The sequence below is a fragment of the Lichenostomus cassidix genome, chromosome 12, assembly GCF_008360975.1.
Source record: "Lichenostomus cassidix isolate B80296 chromosome 12, HeHo_3.0, whole genome shotgun sequence".
In the NCBI taxonomy this organism is placed as follows: Eukaryota; Metazoa; Chordata; class Aves; order Passeriformes; family Meliphagidae; genus Lichenostomus; species Lichenostomus cassidix.
The window spans coordinates 16,336,362-16,352,812 of record NC_139493.1 but is presented as its reverse complement, the minus strand read 5'-3'; the positions used below and the strand labels follow the sequence as shown (position 1 = coordinate 16,352,812).

At 50.6% G+C, this 16,451-nt stretch overlaps 2 protein-coding genes across 3 annotated transcripts in view; one reads left to right on the top strand and one right to left on the bottom strand.

Moving 5' to 3' along the window:
- Positions 1–474: 474 nt before the first annotated feature.
- On the bottom strand, positions 475–4,780 carry MON1A (MON1 vesicular trafficking associated A). The gene is made up of 6 exons (XM_085072945.1): positions 4,610–4,780; positions 3,245–3,386; positions 2,541–3,008; positions 1,585–2,350; positions 1,349–1,496; positions 475–896 (listed from the first exon to the last, which is right to left on the bottom strand). The coding sequence occupies exons 2-6, from the start codon at positions 3,369–3,371 to the stop codon at positions 756–758; spliced, it is 1,650 nt and encodes a 549-aa protein (XP_084929071.1). The 5' UTR covers positions 3,372–3,386; positions 4,610–4,780; the 3' UTR covers positions 475–755.
- A 118-nt stretch (positions 4,781–4,898) lies between these two features.
- RBM6 (RNA binding motif protein 6) overlaps positions 4,899–16,451 on the top strand; it is a 57,729-nt gene continuing 46,176 nt past the window's right edge. Inside the window, exons 1-5 of one of the 2 annotated variants that reach the window (XM_085072943.1) lie at positions 4,899–5,008; positions 9,303–9,412; positions 11,559–12,900; positions 13,657–13,746; positions 14,746–14,815. In XM_085072943.1, the coding sequence (XP_084929069.1) occupies positions 9,369–9,412; positions 11,559–12,900; positions 13,657–13,746; positions 14,746–14,815 (1,546 nt within the window). In that variant the 5' untranslated portion in view covers positions 4,899–5,008; positions 9,303–9,368. Of the gene's footprint in view, positions 5,009–7,776; positions 7,993–9,302; positions 9,413–11,558; positions 12,901–13,656; positions 13,747–14,745; positions 14,816–16,451 lie in introns of those variants that run through there. The other variant, XM_085072944.1, reaches the window with a different exon arrangement.

The following is a 16,451-nucleotide window of genomic DNA, read 5'->3' as shown; positions in this document are numbered from 1 at the left end:
GAGCTGCCCCTTTAGGGTCCACTACCCACAGCCAGAACCATGAGCCCACAAGCACCCTAATGGACACCTTGGCTCTCCAGAGCTTCTCTGTGTCCGTGTGGTGACATGGACAGGACCCTGCTGTCCCAGCTGAGGCAGGCTGACCCACTCTGCCTGCCAGCATCCCCAGGGACATCCTTTTCACAGCCACAGTGGGAAGGGTCCAGGCTCATACAGATGCCAGGGGGGCAAAATTGCTCTGGGAGTGCAGAGGCTCCCTGGCACTTGGGGGGTCCAGCTCCCTCAGGGCAGGGAGAGGAGTAGTGTGTGCCCCAGGCCAGCCCTGTCCCCAGCCTGGGCAGTTTCACCTGCCATCTGCAGGCACAGCAACATAGGGGTCCCCTGAGTGCTGCCACATCTCCCCTGGGGACCCCTACCCTTGGCACAGCCACAGGATGTCAGAGAAGGGAGGTGTCAGGGAGCAGGGAGCAGGACCCCCACAACAAGGGGATGGAGCTGGGGACTGCAGAGGAAGGGCAGACCCCCAGCTGGGGCACTGCCTGCAGCTGAGAGAAAGTCCTGCTCATCCCCTTCCCTTTCCCTCTGCATCCCATCTCTAACACCCAGATTGGACAGTCCCACAGGTGGGGTTCCCCTGTGCTCTGGGGTCCCACCATGCCCTCTCCCCTGGACACACGGCCCGGGAATCCCTGGGAATGGGCTCCCCAGCACAGCGGGGGCTCTCCCAGCTGGCTCCATGCCCTGGGTGATGCCCATCAGTATGTCTGGGGCGTGAGGATGAAGAGTCGGTCTTCCTCCTTGCGGATCCACTTCATGAGCTTGTTGACAGCATTGATGGCGCCAGCCTTGGTCCCCAGGGGACTGTAGCATACGTAGAGCTCAAAGGCATTGGTTACCTGGGAGAAAGAACAGGACACATGCTGGCAACAGGACTGCGCCCCATTTGGGGCTGGCACTCCATTTTCCCCGCCATGGGCTACCAGGAATGGGCACAGGGGTTCTAGTGAAGGGACATGAAGTGGCAGTGAGGTACCCAAAATGGGTGGCATCTGGTTTGTTTAGAAGTGGGAGAATGCAGCCCTGGGATTTGCCCCAGAGTGGGTTTTCTCCACATCACTGAGTTCACGACAGCACATGGCACAACGCTTGGTGCTGGAATTCACCAGCTCCCACTGCTACCCCTGCCTGTTCCTCCCTCACACAGGGGCAGGATCATCCCCAAAAGGACCATGCACAGGCTGAGGACCTCCCTGGGGACCTCGGAGCTGGTGCTGTGTAGTGTCACTACTTTGTTTCCCCACAACACAGGACCAGAGAAGACAGGCTCACCAAACGCCAATGGCCTTACCCACGCCAGGAGGTTCTCGCGGGGACCCGTGAAGTAGATGTTCTTCAGGGGCCGTGAAGAGTTGTGGGCCCGACTGTGCAGGTACTGGTAGAGCCCCAAGAGCCTCTCCTTCTCCTCCTCCTGCACGTAGGGAGCCTCAATCTCGGGGCTGCAGGAACACAGCACCCCGTTAACCCCCTGAAGAAGGGGCTTGGCCCATGCCATGGCCTTGGCCCAGTGGGTCCCTGGGGCCTCACCTGGTGAAGAGCCCGGAGCTCTTGGACTTGTAGATGAAGTGCCGGAGGTCAGGGATTCCCACCTGGGCGACGCTGTAGAAGGGAGTGCGCAGGGCCTCCTGCAGAGCGTGGTGCACCCCCCGCCGCCGCAGGCGCTCCTGGAAGCGCCGCTTGCAGTCGGACACGGTGAAGAAGTCCTCACGGTCAGTGGAGACCAGCAGCAGGCACAGGTCCATCTCCTGCTCCAGGTAGGAGATGTGGGCATGGAAGAAACCACTGGAGTTGAACTTAGGGAGGCAAATGGGAGTCCACGCTTCACCCTCCCGGAAGGAGGAAGAAGAGCTGATGAGGTTGAAGAGCAGATGGAGGTCAATAGGGTGAAGGAACTGATCCTTCTTCCTCACAAGAGAAACCAGCTGGTTCCCAGACAGCAGAATGGAGAAGACCAGGCTCTTGGCCTTGGCCTGCTGCAGGCTGCTGCTGACAGCGTCCCGGACACTGGCAGCCAGGGGCAGGCAGCGCACGGCGCCCATCAGGAAGCTGGGGTCGTGGGCCATGAGGTCCAGCAGGTTGTCAGTGATGCGCTCGGAGCCGGCCAGGAGCCGGCGCAGGTCATAGTTCTGCTTCTGCTGGAAGATATGGTTGAGCTGGGTCCAGGTGAGCAGGCTCAGGATCTGGTAGTAGATGTAGAGCAGCTCATGGGCAATCTCCTGCTCCGACTGCTGGGTGCGTGCCACTGCCACCAGCACCAGCGGGCTCCTCCGCACGAAGACCACCTTGTAGCCATCTGCTTGGGAAGGAGTCCCCGGGGGGCCAGGGACAGACCTGTGAGCCTGGCTCCCTGGGGTTACAGCCAGGCTGCAGCCTCTCCCCCCAGCAACCCATCTGCCCCTGGGGACAGCTAACATGGCCCACGGTGGCAGGTGCACGGATAAGCAGGCCGTGACCCCCCCATCCCATCCCCCCCAGGGCAGTACCTGCGTGGATGGACCGGATGGCATTTTTGTCAGCCTCCAGGAAGGACACCAGGGCCATCATGACACCCATGGTACTGGACAGGGCCTCCTCAGAGCCGTAGCGGGAGTACACGGGCTTGCCCGCCTCGCTCAGCACAAAGACGTGCTTCCGGTGCATGCGCCAGGCGTCCATGGTCACATCCTCCTCCTCCTTCCCCGACAGCACCGAGTCGCGGCGGGTGGTCTGCGGGGATGGCTCCAGCTTTCCCTCCTTGCCCGGCCTCATCTCCTCCTCCAGGTCGAGGGCTATGCCCGTGAGCTGTGTGCTCAGCTCGCTGAAGTCCTTGCTGATCTGCTCCATGCTGCTCTGCTCGGCCGGCTCCCCCCGCCTCTCCTCTGGGCTCTGTGCTGTGGCCGCCCCGTCCTCGGGACTGGTTAGGTCCTCGTAGGAGCGGGTGTGCACAAACATGGCTCCCTCCTGGCCCGCCCCTGGGAACAACGGGCCATGGAGCATCTGTCCACGTGCCCCCCGTGCTGGGGGAAGGATGCAAAGGAGACCTGCCTCCTCTCCCCGTCGCACAGCACCCCATGGATGTAGGTCCTGCTGGTGGGGAGTCATCAGTGGGCCCATCTCCCCCTGCCCACAGGGTTGTGGAGGTCCCAGCCCGCATGAGGAGCAGCTCTTTCCCCCCTCACTCACCCCCTTGGTGAGCTGTGCTCCATACCTGGCTCCGTGCCCTGTGCCAGCCCTGGCGTGGGGCTCTCGGACCGCTCTGTGTGCTGCCCATCTCCTGGCGCCAGGGACCCATTGGGCACTTCCCAGCTCTTCTTCTTGTGAACATCCGCAGCCATTCCTCGGGGCAGGACCTGCATGTGACCCACAGCATCACCCCTGTGCCCCCTCACCCTCAAAGTGGCCCTGAAATGCTCTGTTCTCCAGTGGGGCCAGGCCAGGCCAGCACCCGTGGTCCAGTCCTGCTGGCTCAGCAGGCAGCACGGAGCCCTGGTGAGACGTCAGGAAAGCTGCTCTAATCCAGCAGGATTTCCTCTCTCACGCAGCCCCAGCTCTTTCCAGTCCCCTGGCCCTGGCACCTTTCATCCAGGCTTGGCCCCAATTTCCCCCGTGAAAGCTGCTCAGCCTCCCTGTGAGGGGGAAGGGACACGGCCCTGGATGGGGATTGTTCCATATACCTGAGATATCAGAGGCCTCATGTTTGCAAAGGGAGGGGTTTATGACCCTCCTTGGCCTGGGCAAGGTGGCTGTGATGGGACAAGGCTGGTGACACTCCTCCTGAGCTGGCACAGATGGTGTCACCCAGGGAGCTGGGTGCCCTCTCCAACAGAGGCCATGCCTCCAGCCCTCTCCTGCCTTCCTTAATTCCCTAGAGGAAAACCTGCCCAAAAATGAGCACAGGCAAAAGCAACAGGAGGCAGCAGGCTGGCTGGGAGCCTGTGCCTCTGAACGCTGCTAGGGAAGATGATGGAGCCCCAGCTCTGCCCCATGCTCCCAAACCCAATCCCAACTAACACCGCACCTGGGGGAGTGGAACCCCCCAAAGTCCTGTGACAACCCTGGAGGGTAGCAGGGAGTGGATCAGGGCCCTGTCCGTACCTGGGGGAGCTCATGGAGCCTCCCCCCAAAACCTGTGACAGCTCTGGACGGTGTTGGGGAGCTGGTCAAAGCTCCATCCTCCCCTGGAGAGCTAGATGCCCCCCGCAAAATCCTGGGACACCTCTGGAGAGGACCGGGGAGCAGATAAGGGCTCTGTCCTCGTCTAGGGGAGCTTGTAACAGCCCTGGAGAGTGCCGGGGAGCTGACAGAGGTCCCGTCCGCACCTGGGGGAGCCAGACACCCCACTGAACTCCTCTGACACCCTTGAGGGGGCCGAGGAGTGGATCAGGGCCCCGTCTTCACCTTTCCTCCCCATCCAGCTGACCTTCCCGTGGGCGAGGCTCACCCCAGGACCCTCCCCTGGCCAGCGCGGACCCACCCCGATCCTTGTCCCCATCAGCGCTGAAGTGTCACCGCTCCTGCAGCCCCGGCAAGACCCAGGCCCGGGACCCCCTAAGGACAACGCGCAGGGACCCACCTCCGCGGCTCCTCCCGGGGCCGCCCTGCAGCCCCCTGGGCACGGCCTAGGCGGGTCGGAGAAGGGCTCGGGGCCGGCGGCGGGCGGTCACCTCCCGCCCTACCCCCGGTCCCGGCCCCGACCGCGGCGACACCCCCGCCATCGCGGCGACCCGCCGCCGGGCATCATGGGAGTTGTAGGCGGTGCGCTCCGCGGGGACTCGTGGGAGTTGTAGTCTGTGAACCTCGAGGCCACGACCGAGAGGGGGCGGCAGGGACAGGGAGGCAGAGACTACAATTCCCAGCAACCCCTGCGCGCCCGCGAACTGGGGGAGCCGGAAGTTCCGGGTTCTCGCCGTGGCGGCCCTGGGGCCTGTGCGAGGCGGGAGCGGCGGAGCAGGAGGAGGAAGAGCAGGAGGAGGTGATGAGGATCTCCCGGGAGATAAAGGGGGTCGCCTGGGATAAAGGGGGTCTCGCTCAGTGGAGTGAGAGGGGTGAAGACTGCCCTGAGGGGCTCCCGGGGTGGGCTTGTCCGGGACAGAGGAGGGGAGGCTGCGGAGTCCATGAGGATGGGGGGAGGTTGTCTGTTTTGGGGTCACACGAGGTGGCGGGATGGAATGAGGCTGGGTGCGGCTCCTTGCGGGCCGTGAAGCAGCAGGTCCTGGCGCTGTGGGCCCGCAGCTGCTTGTCGTGGGCTCGGTGTCCTCATGAGGACCCCACGCCCCAGTGGGATGCGGGCTGTGAGGCTGGGAAGCTCGGCCCCTGGCTCAGGATAAGGTGTCCCACATGGTTGTTTTGGGGCCTGCCACGTGTATTATTGTCAGCGGCTGTGGTATTTTTGGGTATCCGTGTTGTTCTGAGGCCTTAATCAAGATTAGGGCCTTTTTTGCACCAGATCATATGTGCGTTTATCTCGGAATGCTTGTGGCTGTAAAGGAGATGGACCGAAGTGGGCTGGGTTCGTGCTGGGATGCAGAGGGAGCTGGTGGGAGCTGTGTGTTAACCGATGCGATCCCAAACGATGGGTTAAATGGGATTTTGGGCTGTAAATAAAAGCTTAGGTGGAGGCAGGATGTGGTCTGCCTCTGGTGGAGGCCAGGTAAGGCAGTGGTCAGGAACAGCTGGGAGTGATGACAGTGACCTCCCATGCTGTTTTTTAAAATAGTTGGCACCATAAGAATCTGGTGTTGCTGCTCGTGTGGTGTTAGTTTTGGAAATACTGCTGAAGGTGGAATCCACTTTCCTGTCCCAGCAGGGTGTTGGTGATGTGAGAGTTGTTCCCAACACTCCCTGGTTGAATGCACTTGTGAAGTCCTTTGAGACAAGCAAGGCCAGGATAGTAATGGAGTGGGGTTTGTGCCAGAAATTCACCTAATTGTCTCTAATGCTTGTTTTTAGAAGCATCATACAGATGAAAAGCACACACATCCCGTTTTTTAAATTGAAGTTCTCCAGCCTGACACCCACGAGAGCCAAAATGGCTCCCCTCTCCCTTCACTTTCACATCTCAATGACATGCTTTTGATATTTCTTCTGAATCTGATCTCCAACTTTAACATTGGATATAATTTGCTATCTTGGCTACTTGCAGTTTCTGTAGCTTGGGGAAACATTTTCTCTTGTACCACCTGCAGTACTTGAATTTCACAGAAGCCTTTTCCTTTCTTCAGCCTTACAAAAACTTTAGTGGGTACAGAAAGTTGTTCCCCAGCAAACTACTTCCTCTGTTCTCATGTGTAGCTCTGTGTTTGATTTCCTCGTGCTCTATAAATACTAAGTCTTGGCAAAATCTGTTTGGAGGGAAGCTGTGAATATCAGAGTATTTTTCTGAAAATAGCACCCAGTCTGTCACCAATTATCCTTCTCTCCCCCATATTTGGAAAAAAGGTGTGAAGTTGGGTGTAAGTTGGTGAGGAGATGCTTAAGGGCTGTGCTGGCATTTCCCACTCTGCCCCTTGACAGATGTCTTTATTTAGTCCTGAAGAAGACCAATTGCTTAGTCTGGCTTAGCTGCTCAATTCCTATGATCAAAGCCATTCTTCTACCTTCATAGGATATAAACTGGAATAAGAGATCCAAGAGTTTGCTGCCAGGCTTGGCACGTGCAGTTTGGGAAGTGCAGTCAGGAACCTCCCCAGAGTCATCTGGGGAAGCACGGGGGAGGGCAGGGGCACGGTCCTGGGGAAGTCCTTGGGTATAATTGCCAGGGAGCATCCGGAGCTCCACCAGTCTCTCCTGGGAGAGACCAGTCATTGGAGGAACTAAAACCACAAAAGAGCTTCCCCTTGTTTTGTTGTGCCTTCTGTATCTTCAGTGGGGCTGAGGCTTTGCCACCAGGAAGTAGAGCTAGCTGGGATAGGAGGAGGGAAAGATTACCTCCTGAATGTTCAGGGTAATTGTAACAGCTCATTATTGTCCTAAAGAGCTGTCTGGGCTCTGTGAGTGAGCGGACCATTTCCATTTCCTTGAACATTTGGTTGTGACCAGAGTGTGACAAAACACAGTTCCAAGCACACAGGTGCATTTTTGCCATGATTTGCTGTTGGCCTGGGGTGTCTTTGGCAAACAGCCTCACTTACACTGACTTGTCTCCCAGCGTTTACCTGTGAGCTGGGAGGTGGCAGCTGAGCTGGCAGGTACCTGCCTGTGGCAGAAGGGTGAATCCTCATGGTGTCTCATCATGGTATGCTTTTTTTGGAGCAGTTGTAGCAGGGCGTACCTTCAGGAGATCTTGGTGTCAGTGGAAGCCAGGCTAAGACCCTTCTGTCCCTGTCCTGCAGTGTGCTGTCACCTTGGTTTGTGGAGCTGTGTGGTAAAGCATATCACTGAAGTGACCTGGGTTAAATATAACTCTCTTCTGAGGGTCATCCGTGGTGCAGACCCAGAAAAGCACAAGCTGGCACCACTTACACCCAGTGCTTTGCCAAAGGCAGAGGCGGGGAGCAGATCAGGCTGAGTGGGGGCTGTCGGAGCCAGTGTTGCTCCCTGTGTTATTGAGCCATGACCTACACTCCCGGAGGTTGCTGCATGGCTCAGTGGATCTGTGCCAGGCCTGATAGCTGTCCAGCAGTATTTTTTTCCCTGTCTGATAGTTTGAATATTCTGTCTAAACAGTTCCCAGCTGGCAAAGGATTTTATTTTTATTTTTTTAAGTGTCGGTAGGGTTGTTGGCTTAAAGAGAAATGGAGTGGGGGAGGGAAGTCCAGAAGGGAAGAGCAAGAAATGCCAGGTCTGTGGACTACAAAAGATCATGGATGAAAGGACTGGCTGACAACAGAAACCATCTCCTTTTGCCTGTGCTTGCTGTGAAGGGGGTGCAGTCTTGGTGCTTTTAGATTCACCTCCCAGAAAGATGGAGGAAATCCTTGGGACCAGCGTGATTGTTTATCAAGAGCCATGTAAAAGGTGAGCAGACCCAGTACTCTGACTTGAGTGGCCAACTGAATGAACCTGTTTCTTTGGAAGTGACGTTGGGGTGATGGCACAGGTTTGCTTCCTCAGCCTCTGCACGCTTGGTTTCTGAGGCTGCCAGAAACTGCTGTCCCTGGCTCCCACCTGAGCCTTCCCTGGCAGGTGGTGGACACTGGCAAGAGCATGTTCTTTCTCTTGGCACGGCAGCTCCCTCAGCTCCTTGGCACAGGCAGCTGCCAGCAGCAGCATCCGGAATCGCTCCCTGGTGTAAGGTCTGTCATAACCTGCTTTGTCGACCTGCCTCTGGTACAGCAGCACTGACCTTTGGAAGGGAGAACAAACAGGACTTTGTAAGCTTTTCTTTGACGAGAGCTGCTCTAGCCAGGCCTGGCAGTGACCATCTGTACTGTCCTCTGTCCCCTGAAGCACTGGAGTTAAATAATCTCTGTTTGGAGCAGTGTGTGAGCTCCAGCCCCAGGTCTCCTGGCCATGGTCTGGTGGCATGGCAGCCCTCCTCCTGCAGCACTGCAGCTGGATTGGCCATCAGGTTGCCACCATCTCCCTCATCTCCCTCCATTTCCTCCATGCTCTGCTGCAGTCTTTTCTTTTTTCTTTTTTTTTTCCTTTTTTTTTTTTTTTTTGGAAAGACGGAAGTACTTCCTATTTCAAGTCCTGGCTTTGGTTATTGCCAGGAAATCCTCACCTTCTCTGCTGGTGGGAGGAAGTGGATGAAATTTTAGATTTCTGTTGAGGCAAGTGTTATTTGCGTCACTCCACTTGATGAGGGCAGCGTTGGAGAACAGTGCCTGTCATGATTTATTGGCAAAACTTCCTGTGTTATCTACATATTTCTGAGGGCAAAATACCCATGGTAGACCAAGACTGGTGATCATTTCCTTGAACAGCAAAGAGCTTTTGGCAGAAATAGTTTGGATTAAACATTAATTGCAAACTGTTGTTCGGCAGTGGTTCTTGTTGTTTATAGATGGCAATGTTCTCACATTTCTAGCTGCACCCTGAATAGTGTCAGACAGCACAGTATGTTGGAAAGCTCTATGTTAATCAAAGCAGATATCGAATTGTTTGCCCACCATATTGACAGTTTGATTTCAGGAGTCGTTTGACGCTTACAGATTTGAATGTGGAGAAATGCAACACTTCAGTTCATTCATGCCTAAGTGTGGTCTTGTATATCTGTGGATCCTGATCAGATGTTACACACTCCCCTTCTAACCAGCAGTGTTTTTCTCATGTCATATGTGTTCTTTGCCTCCTGGCTTATCGTCGTGTCATTTATTCAACAGGTTGTGGTGTCTGGGTGTTGTTAGAGTGAATTAACCACTTCTGAAAGCCTACCAGACAAGATCAAAATGTGGGGAGACCATCGACAAGGCAACAGAATGGGGTCTTTTCGGTAAGCACTTGAACGTACAGTGTGGCTTAAATACAGTAAGCCATGGGAGCACTCTGTTTACTGCTTTGGTAGAAGTTGTGAGGTCTGTGTGGAGCTAGTTGTGATTGCCCTAGAACAGACAAGTTAATTGACTGGTTTTGCATTTCTGTGTAGTTTTTAATTTAGTTTTTAAACAACAGCATGTTTTAATATTTCTGTTCTTTCCCCACACCACCTTTTCTAGTGATGCTTAGATTAGCTGTTGTGAGCTAAGGTGATATGCCATATGGCTTTTGCTGTTATGTGCTGTTAACACCTGTAAGAGAAGAAAATAAGTTCAGGAATACTGGCACATTCATTGATTTTATGAAAATTTTGAGAATTTAATTCTTTCCACGAGGTTAGTAAGTCCATATATAATAGAATCACAGAATGGTTTGGGTTGGATGGGACTTTAGAGACCATCTTGTCCCAGCCCCCTGCCATGGACAAGGACACCTTCCACTATCCCAGGTTGCTCCAAGCCCTGTCCAACCTGGTCTTGAACCCTTCCAGGAGGGGACATCCACAACTTCTCTGGACAACCTGTGCCAGGGCCTCACCACCCTCACAGGGAAGCATTTCTTTCTGGTATCTAATCTAAACTTGCTCTCTTTCAGTTTGAACCAATTCCCCATTGTCCTACCACTACATGTACTTGCAAAATGTCCATATCCCCATATACTCCTTCATAAGACATTTTTGAATGTCACTGCAATTGTTCTAAAGATTCACATGCAGCTCACCTGCACAGCACAATATTTTTCTTAGCTTATGTTCCTCTGGTTGTTAGTGGGGCCTGTGTTTGCAAGAGAGCTCTGGGTATAAAAACGAAGCCACCAAAATCTACAATTTTCCTTTGTTGTGCATATTTCTTTCATACTTTGCTCTTGTGTGCACCTCAGTTCCTTGAAAATCAGCATGATAAGGGTACTGCTCATGGCATACCTTAGGTTTCTGCCATAAGAATACTTCAAATAATTGTCTACTGTAATGTTTGAGAAAGCTGATGAAAATCAGTACACTGTTGATGAGTGAGTGATTGTGTCTTGTGATGGCATCAATAGTTACCTGTTCTGATGGTTTTTAAGTGGATTTTATTAGCATCATTCTTTAATGTATTGGGTGGGGAATGCTGATCTTGATCCAAGTTTTAATTGCTGTTTTACATGGTGATGTAATGGACCGTGTAACTTAGGAAATCTGTGTATGCTTTAATTAATCTTGGTGAGTGATTCTGTAGTGAAACTCAGAGGACAACATGACTTGCTGTAGTTGCTAAGGAAAAGTCCCCTGCTTTGGGTAGCATTTGGTGTTATTTTAAAATGTGTTGATACTGTATTATTCTATTTTTTAAAAATGTATTGGAGCCTTGTTTAGATAAAAAATCAGGTAGCTCCATCTCAAAAAAAGAAAAACGCCCCATTGGATTTTGAAAAACTGCCTTAAGAGGAAACTTCCTTCTGAGTCTTTTTATGGAGCTATTGGGAGAGCTCATAGCTGTAGTGTTGTGAACTTGCTGTAAGACACTCTGGAGGCACGAGCACAGGGACATCTTGGATGTTGATTGTTGGCATAGTCCTGTGAGGCACCCTCAATTTCTGAACTGATGGCTTTCAGAATTTTCCTGTTTGGACTCCAGCACAAGGAAGCATAAATGAGTCTTTGTAGCATGTCAATAAAGCCTGTTTGGTAACCTCCGCTTTCATGTGCCTCAGGATGATGTGTTAGGTTAGCTGTTTCCATACTGCCCAGAGAGCTTAAGCTCCTGGGTTCCTCAGAGGTGTGTGCTGGTGATGCTAATGAACCAACACACCAGCTGCTGGCACCTGGACAGCTGCAGAGCTGTGTGCAGTGCAGGACTATGTGGATTGCTACCATCATTAACCCATTAATATTGCAGGTATTCCCTGTTGAGTGCTTCTGGAAATTGTGCTGAAATGGGAGCACCCAAGTTTACTTTCTCACATCTGTCGTATGCTGCCTCATCTTAAACTGCCAAACATCAATATCTTCTGCGGATCTTAGACTGTTACACAGCTCTATAAAAGTTTAGAGAAGAATGTGCTGCTGTGTAGATTTCAGACTCTTAAGCACGTTATGAATAATACTGTCTTTATTTCTACAGTGGGAGCCAAGAAGAAAGGTTTGCTCCCGGGTGGAACAGGGAATATCCTCCTTCCCTTGATAGTCTTGCTCAAGAAAGACACTCTGGCAACTTCTCTGGCAGAAAATCACTTCCTTTTGATATCCAGGCACTCTCAGGCCTCCTCAATCCTCAGTTTGCCAACAGAGAGGAACCTTCTTTCAGCTATGGAGCTAGAGATGGACCACGTAGTGACTTCAGAGGTGGGGAGGGGCACCATGATTTCAGGGGCAGGGATTTCCCACCGTCTGACTTCCAGGGCAGAGACGAGTCTCAGATGGATTTTAGAGGTAGGGAGCCACCCCCTTCTGAATACAGGGGCAGGGATATGTACTCTGGAGACTTCCGGGACAGAGAAGGGCCCCCGATGGACTTTAGGGGTGGGGACGTTCCTTCAGGGGACTACAGGAACAGGGACACGTTCCGGATGAACTACAGGGATAGGGAAGCACATAATGTGGATTACAGGGGCAGGGATGAGCCTCCATCAGACTTCAGGGGAAGGGGGTCTTACGATTTAGACTTCAGAGGTCGAGATGGGCCTCATTCAGATTTTAGGGCAAGAGACATGTCTGAGTTAGACTACAGGGGCAGAGAACATTCCTATTCAGACTTCAGAAATAGGGATGTACCTGATTTGGACTTCAGGGGTGTGGGCACCTCTGATCTGGACTTCAGAAACAGGAATGCACCGTCATCAGACTTCGTCAGAAATAGGCACAGGTCCCGATCTGATCAGGATTTTAGGAGCAGAGATGTGGCTCCTCCCATGGACTTTTCAGATAGGGAAATGCCTCCCATGGATCAAAACATTGTAGATTTTAGGCACAACCAATCTACTGTACCTTTAGCAGAAAGAGAGGGCACTGGTTTAAGCACCAGCAAAAGAGATGAGTCTGCACTTGGTCTAGACAGAACTCCTTTTGGTAGCCAAAAAGGAGAATTTCAACACTCGGAAGCACCAGCCAGAGAAGAGGAGTCCCTGGGACTGGGTCTTGAAGATGACACTTCGCACAATTTCCAAAATAGCCGCGGACCTCTTCCTATTCTTCAGGACCAAGAAGAGCAACCTCAGACCTTTGCTAACAAGCAGCAACAGCAGCAGCTTTCTGGGGGGGAGCAGCAAAGATCCGATTCTGATCTTGGGTTAAAGGGTGAAGGTGACCTGGATTTCCTTGGGAGGCAAGATACAGACTACCGGAACATGGAATATCGTGATGTAGATCACCGGCTGCCAGGGCACCAGATGTTTGATTACGAACATGGCAAGTCCTTTTCGGAAGGAAAACCCAGCAAAGATTCTAGGCCCTATAAGAACCTTCAGGTAGGTGGTTTTGTCAGTTGATGTTTCTGTTAAACATGTATTGGCCAAAGAATGGAAGAAGTTGGGAGGGAGTCTTCATCCATATACCACCACTTGAGTTCTACTCTAATTCACCATCCTTCTCTGGGATCATTCTCTGCTACAGGTTATTTAATAGGCACCCTTTCTATCTCAGAAACACTTCTCAAGAGAAGTGCAGTTCAGCAAGTGAGAGTTGCTAAATATGTAGAACCAGATTTGGTTCAGAAAGTCCCCAAATTGAGAATGACCAGACAGAGAGTGTTGGGGGAAGTGGTTACAGATAAAACTTATTTTGTTATTTTCTCCTGGGTGTTGCTTATGAGCAGTATCAGAGAGAAGCTCCTGCCTTGGCTGGGTCTGTGTACAACTGCTATTGTACATTGTTTTCCTTCAGAGTTATCTTGGAAATCTGAAGGTAGTGATAATTACTGAGTTAATAACTGCTATTGAATTTGAATAACTACTATTGAATTTGAATCTCCCACTGATGGAAAGCAGAGAGATATGATTTGCCCATTTTATTTTCCTGGAGCTAGTTCTTACTATACAGCTCAGTGAGCATGTGAAAGGCTCCTCCAGACCTCCCTGAATCTCAGACAGGGGTTAAAGCTTTCAGTCAGGCTGCTTATGGGCCTTTGCCTTTGAATTATCCTCTGCTTTATTTTGCTACTGCTTGTGTATCTTGTGAGCTACCATTTCTCATTTGTAAAACCATCTTGATTGTGTGAACTCAAGGACCAAGATTACCGGACCTGCCCCAAGTATGTGAAGCCAAGCAAGCTCATTCGACTAGGAGGAGTGCCTGAAACTGCCACAAAGGATGATGTAAGTGGGATGTTTCTCATCCAGAAACTTCTGTTGAGGGTTTCCAAAGAACCGCTTTTAAGTCTGGTTAATGTAGATCAGATGGTCTGTCATTTTCCCCAGGGGAAAATCCAGATTTAGAAGTCACTGCAATGTTACCTGTTATTTGATTATTTTGGGTTTTTGGGGGTTCTAGAAGTGATGAGTTTTTCTGTGGTTGCATGTGGGGTGTTGATAGCTAGAAGCCTTGACTCCAGACTCTGTAACATGCCTTACTTCATCACGGCTTTATATATACCAAATATTGTTACTACTATTTTGGGCTCTGAAGACGTGTAGTGTCTAAGTGAACTTGTTTGTTCTTAGTTACTTGAAATTGCTTAAATGAGATCTTACAAAGATGGAAAAGATGTCTACTGCTCCTACTGGTTTTAGTAAAAAAATGTAAAATAATCTAGGCTACAAAGTGAAAGTAGCTCCATTTCCTAAAGCTTCTGCTATGAATTAGGACTTTAGTTTTGGGGTTTTTTGTTTGTTTGGTGACAATTCCAGGCATGACAACCCCTACATGCAGCAGTTTTTGCTAGGGTTAGCTGTAGCTATCAGCTTCTGAGGCTTGATACAGGAGAACTCACAGCAGGAACTTTGTCCTTCAGAGGATGATAAGACTCAGAGCAGTTGTCCTTGTACTTTGATTTTCTTAAAGGCAGTGGGACATCTTTGACCTTAAATAAGGATCTGAGTTGAGCTGTCTGGCTGAAACCAGCGTAATAAACCTTTGAACAGTTGAATTGTGGTGTAAATGGTGCTCGCTTCTTCAAACAAAACCCAACAATACTTCTCAAAATTCGGTAACAATTCTTGGGTACTGCTGGAACTTAATTAAGAAAGTGTGTCAGTTTGTAACAGACTTAACCTAGAAAGGAAAGAACTCTTGGAGAGAGAGAACTGTGCAGTAGCACATACCTGGTTTTGGAGGTTTGATTTTTGGAGATAAAGTGGATCTGGTTTTTCTTGTAGATTCTCAATGCTTTCCGAGGGCCTGATGGGACACCTGTGAAGGACCTGCGACTGAAAGATTACAGCTCAGGTGAGAATGCTTTTTCAGTGCTTCCCGTTTCAAGGTCACAACATGGTATTTTTTACACCAATACCCTCTTAGGCAATTTGGTTAAAGTCTTTAAGTGCCCTAATTGCAGGTATTTTTGAATGAAAATGCCCACTGAGTTTTGTAGTTTCTCCTCTTGTCCTCAGAATTGATGGCTATACTCACTGCTGCCTCAGAGGTAAAGCATGTGTCCAGCTGCCTCTGGAGAGATGCAGGAGCAGCAGGAAGAGCACTTCTAATAGCCATCAAGAGTAAAGCCATGGGACAGCAGGTTAATTCCTCCATAGCTGTTTTTAACTATTACTAAGTCCTTTGGATTGTTCTAAATCTTGTTTCTGAGGTGGTGTTTCTGTGGAACAAATGCTGCACAAATAGTGTCTTCAGGAAACCTGTTCTGTCCTAACATTTCTCCTTCAGTAACCTGAAACTGGTACCCTGCTTAGGTACGAAGACAGGTTAAAAAAAAAGACAAAGTAAGTTTTATAAGCAAATATCCAAATACTGGGTCTGGATTCTCTTCCTCATTCAAAGAATAAAGTTCTGCTGTACTTCTGATCAGCGTGTATAGGATTCTGAAGAAAGAAATATTTTACAAAGCTGCTTTGTGAGAAAGTTGTACTGGATCAAAGATGTGCGATGGTAGGAAGGGTGAGTCCTGGGGATTGGTGTGAGTAATACTAGTAGGAAATACCTGGAAACTGGTATTTTATTTTAATTTTTTTTCTTTAAACCTAGGAGAGCAGAAGCTTCTACATTCATCAGTGCTTTTTCTTATTTCCAGTATGGATTGTATGTGAAGCAGCTGGAATTCTTGGTGTCAATACATTATATAAAAGCTTCCAATGTGTTTAGTAACCGGGGAGAGAAACTGGGGCAGTGGGGTATTTCTCAAGTGTATTTTTGTTTCTGGAAGCTGTCAAAGGAGATTTCACAACCTTCTCAGGAACCTTTGAACTAAAGAACATCCCTGTGTCACGTAATCTGGCCCAACAAGCAGGGCTTAAGGGGCACAGTCAGTCTTTCTTGCTTCCTTTCCTCTTTTCTAAGCATAGTTCAGCATGGCTGTCGTCACCCACACAGCACTCACTGCAACACAATAATTGCAACATGCTCCTTTCTTGCCTGTGCTGATGTGATTAGTCAGTTGTTGTGGGTTTTTTTCCTTCTGAAACATGTCACTTCAGTAATAAATTAACATGAACTGGAAATTTCTTCGTAAATCTCTTCCCATGTACGTTACTGGGACTTACTGCCCTCATTAGAGACCTGCTGTTTCTTCCTCCCATTCCCCATTTCAAAAGCTGCTCAGGATGAGACACAGTGTCTGAAGTTATGTGCAGAAGCTCTGGTATCTGCAGGTGGTCACATGTGATGTGAGGGTTGCAGTTTTCTGCTGTCTCTCCAAAAGCTGCATTCTGTCTCAGGCTGTCTCTTCAGCTGCAAAGTTGGCTTTTTAAAAAGTTTTTCTGGCAATTGTGGGGAGGCAAAGAATGAAGTTAAAATTAGCTCGTGTTTTATGAGCTGTGTAAAGCTGTTGTTTAACCCTGTCCAGTCAACATCAGTCACTTAAGTGGTGTAGCTTTGTTCCAGGTTACGTGGAGGCCGCAAAGTCTTTGTT

Coding starts and splice junctions, on each gene's coding strand:
- MON1A (XM_085072945.1), bottom strand. CDS start 3,371: ATGGCTGCGGATGTTCACAAGAAGAAGAGCTGGGAAGTGCCCAATGGG. Junction 2,351..2,540: donor CATCCGGTCCATCCACGCAG/GTACTGCCCTGG, acceptor CTTCCCAAGCAG/ATGGCTACAAGGTGGTCTTC. Junction 1,497..1,584: donor AGCTCCGGGCTCTTCACCAG/GTGAGGCCCCAG, acceptor GTGTTCCTGCAG/CCCCGAGATTGAGGCTCCCT.